General features: G+C 39.1%; 1 protein-coding gene across 1 annotated transcript in view; it reads right to left on the minus strand.

Moving 5' to 3' along the window:
• Positions 1-22,993, minus strand: part of Ras64B (ras-like protein 2) — a 195,860-nt gene that overhangs the window by 6,369 nt on the left and 166,498 nt on the right. The window contains exon 3 of the mRNA XM_067144308.2: positions 15,057-15,268. Coding sequence (XP_067000409.1) covers positions 15,057-15,268 — 212 coding nt within the window. The remainder of the gene's footprint in view (positions 1-15,056; positions 15,269-22,993) is intronic.

Consider the following 22,993-nt stretch of genomic DNA (forward strand, 5'->3'; position numbering starts at 1 on the left):
ATAAAGTAGTTAAAACCTATTGAAATAGCTTCATTTTATGTATTTGTAATTTATTTAGTGCTGTTTATATAGTGGTGTTCAGTGCTTGTTGGTAGAAATTGGGAGTAGTGATATTTATTTAAATTTTATAACAAGTAATTCAGTTGGTCTTCAGTAAATTACGTTTTCTATGTTAAGTAAGCTAGCTAGGTGTACCTTGTTTCGAATTTAGGTTTAGGAAATACTTTAGGTAATAATATTAACTTTAAAAATATTTGTAAATATCTGTAGGTTCGTTGGTATAATACTTACAAAGGCAGATTATCATAAGGAATAGTACCGTAACTTCTGCTGCAACTTCTCTGGTATTTCGTATAGATATCCGTTCAAACTATCGCGAAGGTAATAATTTACTACATTAAAAAACATGATACGCCTGTAAACTTCCATTTAAAAAGAAGTTAAAGAGATTACACGGTAATAGTTAACAGACGTTGTATTGTTATTGATTACTGTCACTCTTCATGTTCAAATATTGCATTGTTGGCTACAGTCGTGAACAAACAGTGTAGTGTAGTCAAGTAAATATACGGTAAATAAAAATCATTTGTAGTTCTGAGTAGGTAGTTAAAGTATCCGTAATTTATATTTTGCTCCCTCAATCTTTCAGTATTTATGAGCGATTAGCTAATAATAATAAAGTTGATATATCCCAGTAATTGCAATTCAAGTCCCTGGAATAGTAGGAGTAGTTTTGACAGAAATATTTTTGAGAAATTATTGTAGACAACCTCGTATTTTTCAATAGGCCTAATTAAGGACACTTTTATTCTCTGTCCCGTGGAGTAGGGAAAATAATAGTAATCCACCAGCTGTAATAAGCACATAACCACATTTCAGTTGAGAATTGTAGTGAAGATAAGGTATATTAGATAGTATCTTGCCTGTTATATTCGTGTTTTTCTTTGTGTACGGCAATCCTTTTGATACTTAAGCATTTAACCAAATGCAAGGTTTCATTTCTATTAGAGCATAGTAGGATAAAGTAATACTAGAGAAATAATATTTTGTCTAAGCATTTAACTTTGTTGGTAATCCTTGAGTACGGTAGTTCTTGCAAATTTCAAACTTTAGGCCTAATTGTAATTTTAATTTCTATTTGTGCTTAATAATAACCTATTGTAATTAGGATACGTCTGAATGTAGTTTAAAAACTGTTGTAGTGTATTGTAGTGACTTATTAGGATTTAGAGTGCTTATTCTATTATTTTGAGTAGTCTTGCAAATTTCAAACTTTAATTGTAATTTCCATTTCAGTTTGTGCTGAGGAATAACCTGTTGTATTATAATTAGGATACGTCTCAACGTAGTTAAAAACCATTGTTGTGTATTATAGTAGGTATCTTATTATAAATTAGTGTGTTCATTCTATTACTGTGAAATATTTGTGTAGTATAGTATCTGTAGTATCTATAATATCTGTAGTATCTGTATTAACTCTCTTATTAGAATTCTGTTGCAGTAATTAGGGCAGTCTTAACTGCAGTTTAGAATTGTGAAGACCTAATTCGTGTGTATTACTTTCGGTTTCCAGTAATTAATAGCAATTTTCATTCTGTTAGGATGTTGTAGAAAAAAATTCGTACAACTAAGTAGTATTGTAGTGTAGTAGTAGCTTATATTAATTACCTTGTTGTTGTGTGATTTTTGTGAACTATCCTAGACAATATTTCTTTCCTTTCATTTTTATAGGCAATATTTCTTTCCTTTCATTTTTATTTGCACAGAATAAGTTATTTTATTTTTCCTTTTCTTCCCATTATTCCGTAAATAATGGCTAAGCAGTGCAACTGTAGGAACTGTAGGTGTGGCCAGGCATTAAGGAGTATGAGGGAGGAGTTGGAGAGTTTGAGGGAGATAATTAGGATTCTCTTAGAAGACAGGAAGGAAATGGAGAAATTGTAGAAGACAGGTGGTCTAATGTTTTAAGGGGAAGGAGATTGCAGGCTAAGGGCTCTGTTCAGGATCAGAATTCAGGACAGGTGTCTGTTAGAAATCGGTACGAGTCACTGCAGGTAGAACAACCGAGGGAAGATGAGGAACAGGGAACTGTTGCTGAGATGTGTCGAAGTAGGAGGAAGGGAAAAGGTAGGAAAGGGAAATGTAGTGTAGTGGAAAGGAAAAGACAGGTGGAACAGGGTCATGGGAGTGAGAAAAGGGAGGAGGAAGTAGCTTCTGCAGCAGTGAGAGAAGATAGGGCTGACCAGGAGGGGAGGGGATCAAATGAGGTGGGTAGGGTTGAGGCTCTGGTCATGGGGAATTCCATCGTTAGACATGTGGGGAAAGTTTGTGGAGGAAAGGGAACCAGGGTAGAGTGTTATCCAGGAATTAGGTTGAGGCAGATGTTGAGGAAAGTAGAAGAGAAGGAAGAGGGAAAGGAGAAGGTGGTAGTGTTTCACGTTGGTACTAACAACGTAAGCCAAGCAGGTATAAGTACCAACATAGTTGGGGATGTGTGGGATCTGGTAAATGCAGCACGGATGAAGTTTACGGAAGCGGAGATTGTTATCAGTGGAATACTTTGTAGGAGGGACACTGACTGGAAGGTGATTGGGGATTTAAATGAGACTATGGAGTGGGTATGTATGTAGGAAACTGGAAGTGAGATTTCTAGATCCTAATGGGTGTGTAGGAGACAGGGATCTGCACCCAGATGGCCTTCACTTAAGGTGGTGGTGGTGGTGATTATTGTTTTAAGAGGAAGTACAACTAGGCAACCATCCTCTATATAACACTAATCAGAGGGAAAAAGAGAAGGGATCCGACACTTCGAAAAATGAAGATATCGACCAAAGTAAGACAAGGGCCACGAAGGGCGTGAAAGTGAAAGACTCCCTAGCCCTCGCAAACCTAATAGCGTCGGGGTCGGAAAAGAACAAGAGTTGACCAAGAGAGGTCAGATAGGATAGACGAAAGTGAGGAGCCTGGCACAAGTAAGTGGAAGCCATGCCAGGACTCAGCTAAGGGCCCTGTGGTCGCCAGCCCACGCTCCAAAGTTCAGAGCCCCTGAGGCCCCTTTTAGTTGCCTCTTACGACAGGCAGGGGATACCGTGGGTGTTATTCTACCCCCCCACCCACAGGGGGAGCCTTCACTTAAACCGCAGTGGTACATATAAGTTAGGAAACTTGTTTAGAAGGGTTGTAAACAGGTACATTCAGAGAAACAGGGTGGCCTAGAGAGCGGTGTTAAGTGATGTTAAGTGAACAGGGAACTGGAAATCAAGGGTTGACATAAAAATGTTAGTGCTCAACTGTAGAAGCATTGTTAACAAAGGAATCAAATTAAGTAATTTAATAGATATATATACTTACCAGATATTGTAATAGGAGTTGAATCATGGCTGAGAAATGATACAATGGATGTAGAAATATTCTCATGGAACTGGAGTGTGAACCGTAGAGATAGGATAGGCATGGTAGGAGGGTGAGTATTCATTCTGGTGAAAGAAGAATATGCAAGCTACTAAAAAGTTAAGGATGAAAAACATGAAATTCTGGGTGTAAGGCTCTTCTCTAAAGATTATAGGCAACTTGATGTCTTTGGAGTGTACAGACCGGAAAAGGGTAGCGCTGACGCTGATTCAGAATTATTTGATAAGATAATCAGCTATGTTGGAAATGATGTGGAAAGGAATGTGATAGTAGTGGGTGATCTCAGTTTACCAAATGTCAATAGGGAAGGTAATGCAAATGACAGGAAGAATGAACAACAAATGGCAAATAAGTTAATATGGGAAGGGCAGCTGATTCAGAAAGTGATGGAACCAACTAGAGGGAAGAATATTTTGGATGTGGTGCTGATTAAACCAGATGAGCTCTATAGAGAAACCGAAGTAATAGATGGTATTAGTGATCACAAAGCTGTTTTTGTCATAGTTAAAATCAATGTGAAAGAAAGGAAGGTCTTAAAAGTAGGACTATTAGGCAGTACCATATGGCTGATAAAACGGGCATGAGGGAGTTTTTAAAAAGTAACTATGATCGCTGGAAAATGGTAAATAAAAATGTAAACAGACTCTGGGATGGGTTTAAAGCAATTGTTGAGGAATGTGAAAATAGGTTTGTACCTTTAAAGGTGGTAAGGAATGGTAAGGATCCACTATATTATAACAGAGAAGTAAAGAGACTAAGAAGGAGGTGCAGGAGGGACCGAAATTGAATCTAGCAAAGAAGTCAGCTAAGGATAACATGATGGCAAGCATAATTGGTGGTCATACAAATTTTAGTGAAAAATGGAAGGGTATGTACAGGTACTTTAAGGCAGAAACAGGTTCAAAGAAGGGCATTCCAGGAATCATTAATGAACAAAGGGAGTGTGTATGCGAGGATCTTCAAAAGGCAGAAGTATTCAGTCAGCAGTATGTAAAGATTGTTGGTTACAAGGATAATGTTCAGATAGGGGAGGTGAGTAATACTAAAGAAATATTAAAATTTACCTATGATAACAATGACATTTACAGTAAGATACAAAAGTTGAAAACTAGAAAAGCAGCTGGAACTGATAAGATTTCTGGGGATATACTAAAGGCAATGGGTTGGGATATAGTACCATATCTGAAATACTTCTTTGATTATTGTTTGGTTGAAGGAGCTATACCAAATGAATGGAGAGTTGCTATAGTAGCCCCTGTGTATTAAGGAAAGGGTGATAGACATAAAGCTGAAAATTACAGGCCAGTCAGTTTGACATGCATTGTATGTAATGTACCAGGAAGGCATAGGCCCTGGCACATACGAGTTATAAATTTTTATTCATGAGCGAACGGCTAAGTCCCGATACACGAACAGCTGTGCAAGAGAATGTTCTCGTTGGTGGTGGGGACGGAGTGAGTAGAACTGTAGAGTAACTCGGTTCTTCAGGTTTACCTGACGTCACAACGGAACACCGATTCAACTCAAATACGAGGATGGTTTGAAAAGTTCTGGAATCACGGCTAGATGTCAGTGCTAGAGCAACGAGGTTCCCGCGCAATAATCACACATCCTTTGTGAGTGAACATGTGGCATGTCAGTGCTCTAGCTGCAGGAGTGTGGTAGTGACAACTCTTTGTTGTTGTTCCCGCGTAGAGATTTGTGACAATTGGAAAAACTGAGATTCGAGCAGTGATCTTGTAAAGAAAGGTATGAAAGCAAAGAAAATTCATGCCGACTTTCAGAACACACTGGGGGACTCTGCTCCTTCATTTTCAACTGTTGCCAAGTGGACCAGCAAGTTTAAATTAGGTCGGGAGAGCTTGGATGATGATCCGTGTAGTGGACGGCCAAAAAGTGTTACGACCCCAGAATTTATCGCAAAAGTGCATAAAATGGTCATCGAGGATCATCGACTGAAAGTGCGGGAGATTTCTGAAGCTGTAGGGATGTCTTCTGAATGGGTATATTATGATTCAACCGAAGAATTGGGTATGAAAAAGTTATCCGCAAGATGGGTGCCGCGGCTCTTGACATTGGACAATAAACGCACCAGATTGGGAATGTCTGGACAAAGTCTGGCCCGTTTTCAGTGCAACCAACAAGATTTTTTGCGCCGGTTTGTGATTACAGATGAAACTTGGGTCCACTACTATACCCCAGAGACAAAACAGCAGTCAAAGCAGTGGAAACATGCTGATTTACCACCACCAAAGCAAAGGCAGTGCATTCGGCCGGAAAGGTCATGGCCTCAGTTTTCTGGGATGTAAAAGGCATTCTGCTGATAGATTATCTTCCTACTGGCCAAACAATTATGGGTAGTACTATGCAAACCTCCTAGACCAACTACAGGAAAAGACGCGAAACAAGGCCTGGTTTGGCAAGGAAAAAGGTCATCTTTCATCAGGACAACGCTCCACCACACACAAGTGTTATTGCCATGGCAAAACTTCATGAACTGGGGTACGCATTGTTGCCACATCCACCTTATTCACCTGATTTGGCACCATCAGACTTTCATCTATTCCCCAAGCTGAAAATTTTCCTCGGTGGACGTTCTCTACAAGGGAAGAACTGACAGCCGAACTGGAGAGGTATTTTGCAGGCCTGGAGGAATCTCATTTTCGAGATGGGATCAAGGCATTGGAACATCGCTGGACCAAATGCATTAGTCTACAGGGAGACTATGTTGAAAAATAAAAGCAGTTCCACTGAGGTAAGATACTTAATTCTAGTACATTCCGAGAACTTTTCAAACCACCTGCGTACACCGTATAGCGCTGCAGGTGCTTTAGTAAACCTTCCAGCCAGGCTACACTCGCAACACTACTGTGCTGTTGTTCAGACTCCAGACTGAGACGTTTGTTCTATTTGTGTTTCCTTATAATATATATATTTGTTTAAAGTTGTTGCGCTGTATTGTCTACCGATATATGTAACAAAAAGAAGCAATAATGCCATGACAGTCCTCCCAAGCATGGCAGTATTTTACTAGCAGTCCACGTAGAAAATCCGCTACTTGTAAAATTTGCAATCAAATCTACTGTACAGGTGGAGGAACGTCAAATTTATGGAATCACATAAAGCGGGCGCATCGTAAGGACATGGTACAAATACAGTTGCACATCGTGAAAGCAATTCCATTCTTACGTTTGGATGAGACAGTGCAGGAAAGAAATACATTTCATAGGAGTTTGGCTACTTGTGTATGCGAAGACATGCAATCACTGAGGGTTATAAGAGGATAGAGCCAGACCTGTCTCTTAGATCCTTTCCAACAGAACAAAAGAGAACTAGGCCACCATAGCTCAATTGGTAGAGCTACCAACGTGATGTTGGGAGGTTGTGGGTTCGGATCCCGCTGGTATCGGTTGGCCATTTTTTTCTGTACTTAACATCTCTTCAACACGTACTAAATGTACGTAGCACGACCGAATAGGTTGAAAGTCGATTTCGATTACAATGCGATCGTGAAATTTCAATATTCACTGACCCTTAAGTGAACTTGGTCTTGCTTACCTTAGTGTACCTGCTACATCTGTGCCCGCATAGGAGGTGTTTTCATGTGCTGGACAAATTTTTTCAGACCGGAGGTCGTCGCTTTCTGCAAAACAAGCTGAAACTCTGATATTTCTGAATGGAAATTCCTCCTATATAACACCTCTTCCATGCAATACAGAACACTGATGGTACTTCCCATACTGTCTGTGCACAACACGTTATGTCTTGATTTTAATGCTTGTCACAAGATGAAGAATTGGGTTCATTTGTATACTTTGATATTACCTTAACAGATTTTTCTTTTAACTCCTTACCACATAGTTATAAATTAAATGTCTGACTATATATGAGTTTAGGCACATTTCAAAGCACTAGATTTCGTTTTGTCAATTATCACATTATGGAATACGGTACGTTTATCCATATGCATTAATATTTATTGTATGTATTTATTCATTTGTATGTTTATTTCTTTATTTATGTCTACTTGATATGCCTCATAGAGGCACAGAGTTGTAATTAACTGTTTGTTACGTTATCTGTTAAATTTATATTGCATTATAAAAATTGTACAAATAACCAATAATAAATAGTACGGAGCATTGTACCACTGATAATAATTGATAATCTTCTTTATGAATGTAAGCTGTAGCTTAGAAGGTCAATATAAAGTTTAAATTTACCGCCATAAAGTTGTACTCGGTTCTGTACTCGGTTTAACCGAGTAATGACGTCACAGTACTTGCTCCGAACCGAACCGCTCCGTCCCCACCACTAGTTCTCGTTCACACTGCGCTGCGTGCGGGAGACCACATGAGTGAAGCAAGGTCAAGTGACGTCAGCACTGCCTGTAGCTTCCCTCTCCTCAGAATTCTCTCAAAACTATTTTTTGAACTTTTCAACGCCTGGATCAATTAACATGAGACCAATACTAAATTGTAGCCAATATTCTGAAAGTAAATCCCTGCAAATTTGAGATCAATCCATCCAGTGGTTCCCAAGATATAACAAGTTAAAGTTTGGAAAGTATTATCACCCCTTCATCACCTGATTCTGAGCGCTGCTCGCAGCCAGGCATAAATAGGCCAATGAACTGAGCATATAGTCAGTGTGTGTCCTGCAATTATGACAGAAGGACAGTGTGCTCCGTTGCGATCCGTGAGGACGCAGAAGTCACACTCGAAAGCTTTGAAATTGTGCGAAGACGTCGCAAGTAACGTTTCTGCCATGTCGCGACGAAGGATATATTCTAAAATTTCCCCCAACTAAATCGTCGTTATATGATATTTAGGAGTGTGTTAACCAAGTGAAGTATAATAGAAATTGTTAATTGAAGTGTCAAGTATTTCATTTATCAGTAAACGATATCGTGGACTTCGTCATTTTCACGTAATTCTGAACCTCATCATTGACTGACAGAATTCTAAGACATTGCGTGTGATTAACTAAACTTCTCATTTGTGACCATTTTAATGATTCTGAGACACATTTCTCCTACAACAGTACAATTGTGAACTGTGTGGGATACTTTTCCACTAAACATTCAACAAATACCTAGGCTAAAAGTGACTACTTTTTTGTGCATTTACTCGAACTCTTGATCACTACTACGAGAAACTAACAGAATATTAAGAACTTTTAATGACAATATTAAGTCGTACGGACTTGTGCAAATTCAGTCATAAAATCTTCTTAATCTATGAACAGTATTATTCCACAGACTGTTGTAGAGACTGTTGTTAATGACATTTTTTTTCCAGTGTTTTACGGACTGTGATAATTATTCTACGGTCGAACCTCAGATATAATCAGCGACTTATGAACTGTGACAGTGTTAAATCCTAATTCCATGAACTGTATGTGTAAAAAAAGACAATGTGTTTTCCGTGTTGAACACGATTGTAAGTCCTTACTTCATTAACCTGACTTACAAATCATACGGTAGCATACACTGTGATATTCTAAGTCACATATTCAACACCGCAAAACCAATGTAAGAATACGAACTGTGCATTGAGACTTGTGTCGGTGTATAATATAAATCTTAGTGATAATTGAAAGCTCCATAGTGCCAATTGAACTTTCCATGTTCCGACATTATCTCTAAATGAACAATGGAAATCTTGGCAAAGTGTTGTGAGATTCTGCTGCATCGAACATCGTTTCCAGCATGGGATTAACGTGGTTTCTTCGATCATGGTACCCACTGAGGGACGTCGGCGAGGGATATTAACATGGTATCTTCACTAAATGGACTTGTCACGCAGCTAGTGCTGAGTTCGAGCCTTGGCTGCACACTGAAGAATGTTCCAGACACCAAGCCGCAGGACAGCACAACACCAACACTTGTGAGCAGATTCCAGGTGATCTTCTCATATTTTGAGTGAGTAACCCCACTGACTGACTTTTAACAAAGCACTCAGCTAATCATAGTGCTACAGCAATAGTAAAGTGCTTCGTGTGAATTTCAGCTTACTATTTAAAATAATTCAGGAAAGTTTCATGTCTTACTTTTGAACTTTCAAGTTTAAAAACTTCATGTTTATTCCGTATTGAAGCGAGAATCTAATGGAAACAAGAGAGGTTCACCTATTCAATACCATATAATGTTATAAGAAAAATTATAACATTTTATTATACTCGGTACCGGTTTCAATGCTGGTGTGCATCATCATCAGCCAAAAATAAGAAAAATATACATAGACAAAGTTACAATAAACAATGCATAAAGTACATACAAATTTTACAGAACTGGCAAGACCCAATTAAAAACGGGATCCATAAACATTAACCTATGACTTAAACTTAAAAAATAGCACCAACTGTCTTAAAACTATGAATATACGTCCTCTTGATAAAAGTCCTCTGAATCTAAAAACATTAAACCATGTGCGGACAAAAACCAATGTTTCACTATCATAAAAGTCCAAGAGCATAATTACTTTTGAACTGTAAATTCCTTTTTAAAATCATTTCTAACTTGAAGTAATTTCACGTAGATGAACTCTAGGGTTTGCAAGTGCATTATTTTATTTTCTCAACTTAGATGAACTGTAGGAGCACACAGCAAGTGATAAAATATATTTATTTGAATGATCAACTTATTCATGAAGGTGTGTTAATTTTATGTTCAAAAATATTAGAAAAACTGTAGGTCTGCATCATAAGTGATGGACTTAATGAAATTCAAGGTGCAAAGTGTTATTCTGATCCATTGCAAAGATATTAGATGAACTGTAGGGTGTTTACGATCTCTAAAAGAGCAATATTTATTTTGGACATTTTTAATCAAGTGGATGTCCCTGAATACAACAGCATCAATATTTTATTTCTGCATTTAAAAAAATATTGGCTGGAAATTTGATTTTGGAGTTTCAACTGCAGGGTGATTTTCATGAAATTTTTTAAATAAATATTAATAAAAGATTCTACCATCTATTATTTGCCCTGCAATACTATCCATCTCTGTACCTGCTCCAATAAGAAACCGAACACTTCCTGAGATCCTTCCCATGCTCTGGCCCCATAATTATTTCCTGGTACATTAAGCTTTGGGAAAGCATTCTTTATGATTTTATTAGACATGTTTGTGAAATTAATAACTGGTTTGACAGAAGGCAGTTTGGGTTTAGGACAGGTTATTCCACTGAAACTCAGCTTGTAGGATTTCAGCAAGATATAGCAGATATCCTGGATTCAGGAGGCCAAATGGACTGTATTGCAATTGACCTATCTAAGGCATTTGATAGGGTAGAGATCATGGAAGACTACTGGCAAAAATGAGTACTATTGGACTAGAAAAAAAAGAGCAACTGAATGGGTGGCTATATTTCTAGAAAAGAGAACTCTGAGAATTAGAATAGGTGAAGCTTTATCTGATCCTGTAATCATTAAGAGGGGAATTCATCAAGGCAGTATTATTGGACCTTTATGTTTTCTTATATACATAAATGATATGAGTAAAGGAGTGGAATCAGAGATAAGGCTGTTTGCAGATGATGTTATTCTGTACAGAGTAATAAATAAGTTACAAGATTGTGAGCGACTGCAGGGTGACCTTGATAGTGTTTTGAGTTTCACAAATAGGAAAAGTCCTCTCAGTTTTAATTACTGACTTGATGGGGTGAAAGTTCCTTTTGGGGATCATTGTAAGTACCTAGGCGTTAATATAAGAAAAGACCTTCACTGGGGTAATCACATAAATATGATTGTTAATAAAGGGTACAGATCTCTGCACATGGTTATGAGGGTATTTAGGGGTTGTAGTAAGGATATAAAGGAGACGGCTACTTGAAGCCACCAGCAGTGCCAATGCACTATGAGAGCTATGTCTCATTTCCAAAAATTGATGTCTGCCTGGCCATCAAATGATGTAGATGTTGATTCCCATAGGGAACCTAAAATATTTGTAGCCTATGCAGTGGCCTCCACGGTATGCACTAGCCTTGCGTCTTGGGTGGTGTGCTAAGTCCCAACTGACGAGCCTAACTTAGCATACGAGGGCAAAACGCAGGCAACCAAGAATGAGTTGGCAGGAAAATTTATAATGTCCAATAACGGACCATTATATTGGTATTATAAGTGGTGTGTTCCGAGCTGTCAGTGGAGAGATGGTGTGGGAGGACATCAGTAGATGAATAAGTTTGAGTGCTGTCTTTAAAAGTAGGAAAGATCACAATATGAAGATAAAGTTGGAATAACTTACCAAAGGAGATGTTCAATAAATTTCCAATTTCTTTGCAATCATTTAAGAAAAGGCTAGGAAAACAACAGAGGGAATCTGCCACCTGGGCGACTGCCCTAAATGCAGATCAGTGGTGATTGATGATTGATGATTTCATCGAGCACAACTTGGAGATGAAATTAGCCTCTAAGATTAGACGGCATCAGATGATGTCATCACAGCAATAAAGCAAGTATGCGTCTGGTGGTTACAAAATGCATCTATATGTTAAACAATAATGTTTATGGATTGTGCCAAATGACCTGACATTGTATAATATGAGTGGAATACTCAAAACAATAATATAGATATTAAAAGTGTTATAGACTAGGTGAAATGGAAGTACTATTTGTAGACATTTGACATGTGTTGTCTGTGTGTCTCAGTAGGCTAAATAGCATAGGCACTGTCCTTCACACCATTCGCTGATGGTTTGAATCTCCCTTGAATATTTTTTGTGTTGTTTTTGTATTGCAATTGGATATCTTCGGCTATCAAACACACACCTGTTTGTGCCATGTTCGACCAACAGGACATAATTTTATTGAGATATGAGTGTTAACTGGCCCCACCCAAATATCGTAGTGTGTGATCTCAGTAGTGTTGTTCATTCCTTCGCTATGTCTTAAACGGATGATTACGTTGATACGCTACTAATTTATGGTGAATCAAGAGCGAACATACAATAGCAAACACTCAAAAACGAGTAAGTTGGTCTTCCAAACAGAACTCCTCTCCATCTGAGTCCATAGGTGACTGAACAGCCCAGTACGGGAGGCACACCATTTGCCGCAGAGATAACAGGTAGTTCCAGGTGGAGCAGCCATTGTTCTCCTTTTTTTTTTTTTTTTTTTTCTCTCTTCCTTCCTTTGTTGCCTCTTATCATTCGCTATTCGTCTACGATTTTCTTCAAAAAGTAGTATGCCGCGAAGAACTAATGATCTCCAGGATGAACGGTTGAGGGCTAGGTCTCCCAGTTGTTAACATCAATGTGGCACATATTGCGCCTTAATTACATCCTTAAATAGCTTTCTCTGACCTCCCAAACAACGTTTACCCCACTGTTAACTCAGAGTAAAACACTTGCTTGGGAATGCAATTATCGGGTATGCGTATTACATGCCCTGTCCATAATAGCTGACGTCTTAATACCATGGCTTCTATACTGGTGGTCCGTGCCTTTTCAAGTACGCTGACATTTTTTGAGTCTTATCTTGCCAGGTTATATGCACAATTCTCCTTCAACTTCGCTGGTGATATTGTTCCAACTTTTCAATATGCCGTCTGTAGCATGTCCAGGATAACAAGCACAACACATTTACCAAGACAGATTTCCACAGAGACGTCAACAGGTCGCGGTTACTTTTAGTAATGTTGTAACATCCAGGCTGTTACAGACCACAGAAATATCTTATATAATGTAATTCATTGGAATCTGTTTATTTAACTATCATTTCATATACTTGTCTGTGTGTGTGTGCGCGCGTGTGTGTGTGGTTTCTATTATCTTGCTTTCTCATGATCTCATTATATTGTATCATGGTACTGTTAGCAAGAGCTGAGCGAGTTTCTGTAAGTGTAAAGTTTTGCAACACAAAGTCTTGCAACGATTTACTCAAATGGTAATGACAACAGGCAGAAGCACACAGGCTCGGACAAAGGGGTCGTTTCCACAAAATCTATGTCAGGTGATGCCCAAGTATAACACTTTCTCCTGAACTTGAGCTGGTACTGTAGATTTGAAAACATCAATGCCCATCGGTATAAATCAGCTTGGAGAAGCTACTTTGTGGTGGGATATTTCGGCCTGCGAAGAAGCGGCTACTTGGAATGATTCGATGTGGTATTGATTCCAGAAGGAGACAGAACTCCGATATTATTGGTATATGTGACAGTCTACCAACTGGGAGTTACTATAGAGAATATATACTGTCTACGCAGCCCCACTTACCTCACTTACATCAGTATTGCAGCAGAGCTCACTTCAGCCTCATGGTTACATAATAACTTCACTCATGTTGAATTACATCCTAAGACAACTCATAGTCATCATCCCAGTCCGAAATGGAAAAAAAAAAAAACTTCTTAAGTCTTTTTTGATTATAGCTTGATTTTTATATATGGAAAGTTGATCTCAATAACTTGGAAGAATTCCGATCTTGGATTCTTGCCTCTATAATGAACCCATGGTGGTTTATCTTTTGTCAGGACTAATATTCGCATTATAAATATTTGTGTAACAGGGAGTGTTAAGGCTAGATAAGACTTCTTTCAATTAGTGACCGACGCACTTAACAGCCAGGAATGGTACCATGATGACCAGATGAACAGCTACTCGGCAGAGAACTACGGGGAATCGAGAGCCAAGTACAGCTGAGAATGAAATCCAGAACCACAGAAGCAGGCTAGAGTCTACAACTGGTGAGCCTATGAGCAAATTGTTGCAAGTCACCGCGTGATTAATTTAATTCTTAAGTTCTTCAATTCAATTGATATCTCAGTTCTTGGTGTGATACCGTCATTTCACTCTTAATATCAATAAATTGTTTTCTTTACTCTTTTTAAATTTAATTCAGATTAACTTAATTATCCTTGTTCCTCTCAAAAGTATTTAATGGTTAATGTCCCGTCACCCTAACCCGGGAATGTTTAGTTTCTCCTTTTATATTTAAATTTTGTCTCAGCTCTGGACTGGCACTCAATCATTATAGAAGGAAGATACAATGCTAAAACAGAATGGGAAACCATGGAGAGTGTTTTGTATCAAATTTTAATCTTCAATTATCAGAATTAGCTTCCAAATGTCTGGCGATTTCTGGGCACACGTCACATTAGTTTCTGTATTGTGGAGCTAGCAGAGTGGGTACGTCACAATGTGGAACGCAGTTTTGCGTACAACAGGTCACTCTCCTGACTGCGTCCAGTTAGAGAGGCACCTGTGACTTTGAAGCTAGTGCAGAGGTTGTGTTGAATGCTATCATGAATAACCCACAGGAGTACATGTGCAGTGGCACAACAGGCTAATATCAGCCAGTCGTCTGTCGTACATATCTTGCATGACAGTCAATTTCACCCCTATCACCTACAACTACACCAGTAACTCCATGGGGTGGATTTTGGAGCTTGGATCAACTTTTGCGAATGGATATTGAGTTTGTTTTTAAATGGTTAAATAACACTTAAGGCAGTATCAAGCCGTAGTAACACGCGATTCGATCATGTGCAGTCCTCAAAGGAGGGAATTCTCTATATATTGAAATTTCGATAACTCGAAAGAACATTCAGCTCGAGGTGATTTGAGATATCGAGGTTCGACTGTACATACATACATGCATACATTTCTTCCTGACTGTCTAGCAGAAGGAAAAAAAAATCAACTCACAACTCGCTGATGCTCCAAGTCAGCTTTGTTCCCCACCATCAGCATGGGAAACTCCTCACGGTCCTTTACTCTCAAAATCTGTCGATGGAATTTGTAGATTTCATCAAAACTTGCTTTGTCAGTGACAGCAAACACTAGAAGAAATCCCTCACCAGATCGCATATACTGCTCACGCATGGCACTAAACTCTTCTTGGCCAGCAGTATCCAGAACTGCAAAACACACAACATTATTGCAAGAAATACAAGAATGATAAAGCTGAAAATACAAAAGTAATATGAATATTTGCACTTTACCACACAATAATTCCCAATTTAAGCATAAAAGAGGAAATGCACACGCATCAAATACCAGAAACACTTTTGCTGCGCCATTTCTTACAATATAAGAACTCTAAACTATATAACTATATCCAGATATTTAAAAAATATTAAAAGTGGTGATTTATGAATTTGAAGTCACAGAATACAGCTAAAAAATTAAAATCAATCTAATTATTGCTCTTGTGGTCCAATCTGTGCTCTTTAGTTCGATAAAACTTCTTTACTAAAAAAGATTCAACATTTCCACAGAAATGAACTTTTAGTGTTAAAAGACTGATGACATGAAAACCTTAGTTTTCTTACAATTTGATCCGATCTATGTTTGGTTTGTCTTTTTTTTGTTATTTGCTTTACGTTGCACCGACACAGATAGGTCTTATGGCGACGATGGGACAGGGAAGGGCTAGGAGCGGGAAGGAAGCGGCTGTGGCCTTAATTAAGGTACAGCCCCAGCATTTTCCTGGTGTGAAAATGGGAAACCACGGAAAACCATCTTCAGGGCTGCCGACAGTGGGGTTCGAACCCACGATCTCCCGGATACTGGATACTGGCCGCAATTAAGCGGCTGCAGCTATCGAGCTCGGTGGCTGGTTTGTCTTTACTCCGCTGTCCGTGCGACAAAATGTGACATGCGAACAGGCAAGCATGTTCTGAGGAATTCCTTCTTCCATCTCCCTTCATTGTGCCACCAGTCTTCCAGTTTATATGCCAGTTTGCACTTGTTTAGTATTCAGTGAGGTTTGTGGAACTGTTGTTAGGGCTGCATGCACGTTCATATAAACTAAGAATGAGTGAGGAACAATCACCAAACTAAACTCTGACGGATTCTATGTGTCAAGATATATGAAGGAGAGAGTCCCTGTACACACCATGGGATCGCCCTGCAAGTATCGTAATAAAAGTTGAAAAGCTGGGGATTGAAAAGTTATCAATATAATTTTCCGTAAGTTATTGCTTACCTTCACAACGGCTTGGTTGAAATTGCAGTAAAAAAATCGGAAATTGTAAACAGAGCTAGTATGCAAATTCAAGCTGTTTGTCGACAGGCCTTTGTTAGCATCCATGGCATAAGTGCAAAAGAGAGTGCACATTGTTTTGGATAAGCAGAGCACCACAGGGACTGTGCTTGTTGATGCATTATTAGATAGGTCTCTCCCTACGTTTTAACTGCCACCATATCTCTGACTGTGGTGTTACCTATTAAGAAGTGTTTGAACTATTCCATATCCAAGAAGTTCTTTGTGTTTGGACGATAGCTCTCTAGCAGCAACTTTCCAGTGCTACCTTGTGTTATGTACTGTAACTAATTATCGACAATGTTTACATTTGGAGGTTTAGTAACCTGATCACTTTTGATTATTTTGGAGTTATTACCACTGTTCCAACGTTTCTCACCCAATTAAAATTTGCCTTACCACATTAAATTCCACCAATAAGAAAATATATTATGGTACATCATTGTTCTTGAAATATCAGCCCTCTCTATAAATACTGCGAGTTTTTTGAGCTAACCAGGGGAACCCGAAAAGAGGGGCCGAAATAAGCTACCACATGTTTCGGCTTATCTGTAGACACTCGACCGTCTCCGAGAAAATGACGGTCGAAGTATCCGACGTATTTTATGTGCCTTTTAGAGCGTAACAACTAGCCTACAAATGACGCGGTGGCACAGCGGCTACTATTTCACGAATGTTTTTTACAAGTTAGTGGATACAAGGGCGTTATGGTGATTGTAAAATTACAAATGGATTTCACAATAAGTGTTATGTATTTATTATATATAGGGTCCGATTCATCGGCTGAATGGTCAGCGTTGAGACCTTCGGTTCAGAAGATCCCGATTTCTATTCCCGGCCGGGTCGGTGATTTTAATCGAATCTGATTAATTCTTCTGGCTCGGGGACAGGGTGTTTGTGTTTGTCCCAACAATTTCCTCTTCATATTCACACACTACACTAGCAACCACCACAGAAACACGGAATAGTGATTGTGTAACTCCATATAGGGTTGGCGTCACAAAGGGCAACCGGCCGTAAAACAGGGCCACATCCACATGTGCGACACAGTTCGCGGCCCCCGACCCCACAGGTGTGGAGAAAGCGGTAAAAAAGAGATGATTTCTTATATATAGATTTTTTCAGGGGGAACGCAGGGGTATGCGTGCCCCTTAAACATTTGAAGACTGTTACAAAATATTGATACATTTCTATCTATATAACTTCCGACTTGAAAGTTCATCTATCAGCTGGCGTCAACGTGCTGTTAACAACAGCTGGAGAAGATTTCGAGTAATCTTCGATTTAACTTGACCTATCGAATCACTTTCTCTCGGTCGGCAATAAGCAGCAGAATCGAAACATTATGCCACATTATTATCCGCTCGACTGAAGCTATGTAATGGCTGCCTTATTGGAAGAAATTTTACTCGTTTAGGCAAAAATAAGTAGTTTAGTGTCGTATGTTCGCTGTACAGTTAATGTAGGAGAACTTATGATCGCTGGCTTCTGTCTGATGTGAAACCGGTGCCTTTCAATTTTCTTGAGTACCGGTATGTGATTTATTGTGTGGTTTGCATTCAAAAGCGGCGTGGCTTTCGTCATTTGATTTTGATTTTTTTACGGCGTGTGTAACTTTAAAGAAGGCAAAGAAAGTATTAGACTGTGTTGGTAATCTGAACACATGAACGGAAACGATTTGACGGTAACTTACATACTCTAACAATCGTGAAAAAGGACGTTTCGTTCTTATGAGCGCGTAAGCTAGTGTTTGGTGATGAGTTAGGTTGTTAGGTATTTTGTGTGTGTATTGTAGTTAGTTTTGAACGGTGAAGAAAATAACGAACTATTTTACATCCACCCAGGCATCGAAAAAGCTCAAAGTTAATGATCCGAACGTAAACAATGACGGGGAAACGCCAACAGTGTCGTGTGGTGATGCAAAAGATCACAACAAAGAGCTTTCAGCCGCGTATAACAATGAGACGGAAGACATTCCCGAATGCTGGGATTTAGAGAAAAATCTGGAATTTTGCACCAAGTACGAGTGGTTGGCGGTAAATAATAAGAAACTTGGCTGCAGTTAAAATACTAAAAAGAAAACTGAAAACTTTGGAAACTGAATGCACTAAGGCTTTCGGAAAAGAAAGAAAATAACTGCCAATGTATTTCGAACATCATATAAAGTAGTTAAGAAAAATCAAGCTTTCCACGATTTGAAAATTGACGTGCAGAAGTTGAATGGCGTTAATACGGGCCGCATTCTTCATTCAACTAACATACATATTAAAAAAAAAAAAAAAAAAAATCACAGGAATAGAACCAGCTTTTGGGTGGTTAGGCGTGCCATTCCAGCTGATGAGTCCAAATGGCACGTCTGGACGAAACTCTGCATAATGCACACGGCCTAACCACCCAAAAGCTGGTTCTATTCCTGTGATTTTTAGATCTGCGGCTGTGAAAGCCTTTTTTGAATTTGTATCTCCAATGGGGGAGCATTTTTTAAATGGAGAAGTCATTTCTCCTTTAGCAGGTTAGCAAACTTGATTTGCTAACACGGCGGGGCCACACAGTTTGGTCTGCCACTGCTAAGCAGAGTCCTGGAGGGGCGTGCCATTCCAGCTGATGAGTCCAAATGGCACGTCTGGACGAAACTCTGCATAATGCACACGGCCTAACCACCCAAAAGCTGGTTCTATTCCTGTGATTTTTAGATCTGCGGCTGTGAAAGCCTTTTTTGAATTTAACATACATATTGTTTCTCATATCACAACAGAAATGAGAAATAAGGTAGCAAATATGATAGCGCATGGGAATAGTAAAATTGCTTTCCTTATAGATGAAAGTACCACACTCAGTCAGCTGTCATCATTGATAGTGTACCTGAGGACAATACTTCAAGATATGGATCAACCAACCAACATTTTTCTGGAAATTTCGAATTGCGAGATGTCATTGCTGAAGGTATATGCATTGATGACTTACTGGGAAGTACTGGGGTTCAGTGATGAGTTTCTGCAACATAATCTTGTTGCAGTCTCAACTGATGGGGTTCCAGTAATGGTGGGGAAAAAAAGGGAGTAACTGCTTTAATAAAGCATCAATTTCCCAGTGTTTTGTTCTGGCAATGTGTCAATCACAGGCTAGAGCTTTCCGTAGGTGATGTTGTGAGTCGATTTCCTGTAAACCACTACAAATCATTACTTCATAAACTGTATATAGTTGACCACCAGTCACCAAAAATGCCAGGGAATTGAAAGCTCATGCAGCGGAACTTGAAACCATACTCCTAAAATTGGAAGGATTCTAGACACAAGGAGGGTTGCTTCTAGCCTTCGAGCAATCTCAGCTGCGTGGAAAAATTCTGAAGTTGTAGTGGCACATTTCAAAGAGTGCCAAAGATGATCCCAAAAGAGACAAAACTGAGCAAGCCATGTATGGAGGACTCCTTAAACGCAAAACCAATGTCGAGTTTATGTTAGACCTTGCAATGATGTGTGATGCTCTTCAAGAGTTGGCAGAACTTAGTGTTGACTTGAAAATTCGTGACATAACAATTTATTCAGCCTATAAGAAGATAGGCCAGCAAATGAAGGTGTTCTGAAAGAAAGACTAAACATCGCCCCTACTACACTGAAGCCTTGGAAGCAGAAGCACTGTTAATGTTCAAAGGCGTGAATCTCGGAATAGGAGCATGAAATGGAATCGAATTGATGCTGTGAAGTTCTGAGTTGCCTGGGCAGGCGTAAGGAGAACCACCTTTTAATATCAGAAGACATTGAAATCCCAGAACTGGCTACAGTTTTGGACACTATCATTTGGCCGGAAAATCCTGATGTAACTGATGGAGAAGCAGAAATAAGAAACTTGTGTAAACGTTTTAAACGCAATGAAAGACAAATCTTAAGAGGTTTCCGTGAATACCTTGCTGAGAAGAAGTGCCCAATGTCTCTCATGCCCCTTATTAACACTATGAGCAGCATCCCAATTTCGACAAGTGAATATGCAAGAGGCTTCTCACAAATGAACTTGATCATGACTCCAACAAGAGCATCATTGCATCTAAATACAGTAGCAAATCTTATGTTCATCAAGTTGGCTGGCCCTCCACTAAGAATTTTCAAACCTCTGGATTACATGAATCCATGATTCCTGAAATGAAGACAACTGGTGACCGACACGAAAAACAAGGCCAGGAAGCATGAAGATGGCAGTGATCCGCCTCTTTTACCAGCGTGGAATTTACTGTAAGCAGGCCAGCAAAATGAGACACTGCCACTTAATTTTAAAATGTAAAATGATTAGAAATACTGAGTGCAGTTACCACCTTGACATGTTGACAACAAATAAAATAGCGTAATCATTTTTCTATAAACATATCAGACCGAAAAGTGATAACCGGACTGTGCATAATTGCCGAAAATTGCAAGATCGTGATGTTTTGTCGACTACATCTGAGAGTACCCCTAAAAAAACGTTTTTAGAAAAATGCACTATAGTATATATATGTATACACAGTATATATATGGCATTTTTCAGATAATACAATGTTTTGTAAGTTCATTCTTATATTAACGCTTCAGAGAAATACGGTGCATTCCCTTGGATGATACCGGTCGCAGAAACATTCGAAACATAGAAATTTGGCACACCACGAGCATCGCTCGAAGGCAGGTTTACCACAGTTAAATTTCAGTGAGGGAATGTCAGTCGGGAAAGAAACGTCGTTAACATTACTGAAGATTTCACGTGCTAGCAATAAGTTTGCGACAAATCACCCATAGCAGATCATTTGTTAAAAAACGGGCGATTGCAACTGATTATGGATCAACGCGTGGATTTTTATTGCATTTGCATCGCGTCTAGTCGTGATGAGATCTCTTTGCTGTGCAATAAGTGTGGAACAATTGATGTTAAAAAATTCATTTTCCAGACAGAACACTAACAGACAAAGAAAGGACAACGATATTTCAAAATACATTGAACAAAACCATTCGTGTAGTAATAGTCAGTGGGCAAAATAAATAAAAAAAGAACCAAATTCATCGGGATTTGAACACGGGGCGTAAAGTTGAGGTCGCGGCGAAAGCCACTGCGCTACCGCGTCGGTTGAACTTGCTACGCGCAAACAGCCAAGTAAAGCATGTCATAAACTTCGACAGTTATTTTCCCGAAAACGGTCGAGTGTCTACGGATAAGTCGAAACATGTGTTCGCTTATTTCGATCTCTCTTTCACCGACCGAAATTTCTGGAAAATCGGGTAGTTACGCTAGGTGGGTTCCCCTCGTAAGATGTCTATCTGCATTGAATCTTTGAGTGTTCTACGTAACTGATGTGCTCTCCCTCGAGAGATGCTGAGGCGGGGACTGGAGTGAGAAGGTGGCATCACAAGGTAAAAGCAGAAATTTTATCAAACTATGTGATCTATGTGTGGATAAAGGGAAGATCCCAGCATTCCCCCTTACCTTGTAACGGTTAGGTCGACCTGTGTTTACTTTAATGTACGACTTTCTATTTTGATTTAAACTTAAAATGTAGGTTTTTCTAGGCCGTCGTAGGCCTTAAAAGTAATCCCACCTAATGGGGACTTTGTAATATGTAAGAACACATGAGTGTGTACCCTCGTATCCCTTCTTCAATTTTGTCTTTGGGTGACTTAAGTTTTTCAGTTTACTAAATTCTTCTACCTTCCTTTCGGACATTAAATGTTTTCCTTAGTCACCGAGTAGTATGGCTTATCCACTGTGTCATCGGGCCTTATGCCCTGTTAGGTGTTTCTTTGGTCTTAAACGTTGGAGTGCTTGATAATTATTCGATTATTCATATTTTGTTCTTGGCCTTTCTTGTTAAGCAATGTCTTTCTTTCCTATTTCTGGCCATGTAGTATGGGCTTCGGCTCCTGTAGAACATTGTGGATCGAATGATTCACACCTAGAAAGTAGCTTCCTTATCAGATAGGGGTAGCGAAGGTATTAGCTTCTTAAGTTCTTAAAGCAGAATATATTTGTTGCTTCAAGTGTCAGTGGTGTTTGTCTACAAACATTAATGTCATCTCCTGGCCCTGTAAATGGTGTTTGTAAGGTATAAATTGTAAACTGTGCTTCAGGGTTCGAGAACCGTCCTATATAACTTTGTACCAGAAGATACGGCTTCTTTCTCTTAAATCAATCAATCAATCAATCAATCAATCAATCAATCAATCAATCAATCAATCAATCAATCAATACTGATCTGCACTTAGGGCAGTCGCCAAGGTGGCAGATTCCCTATATTATTTTCCTAGCCTTTTCTTAAATGATTTAAAAGAAATTGGAAATTTATTGAACATCTCCCTTGGTAAGTTATTCTAATATCTAACTCCCCTTCCTATAAACGAATATTTCCCCCGACTTTTCCTCTTAAATTCCAACTTTATCTTCATATTGTGATCTTTCCTACTTTTAAAAACACCACTCAAACTTATTCGTATACTACTGTCATTCCACGCCATCTCTCCACTGACAGCTCGGAACATACCACTTAGTCGAGAAGCTCGTCTTCTCCCAAGTCTTCCCAATCCAAACTTTGACATCTTTGTAACGCTACTCTTTTGTCGAAAATCACCCAGAACAAATCGAG

Source organism: Anabrus simplex, chromosome 3 (assembly GCF_040414725.1).
Source record: "Anabrus simplex isolate iqAnaSimp1 chromosome 3, ASM4041472v1, whole genome shotgun sequence".
NCBI lineage: Eukaryota > Metazoa > Arthropoda > Insecta > Orthoptera > Tettigoniidae > Anabrus > Anabrus simplex.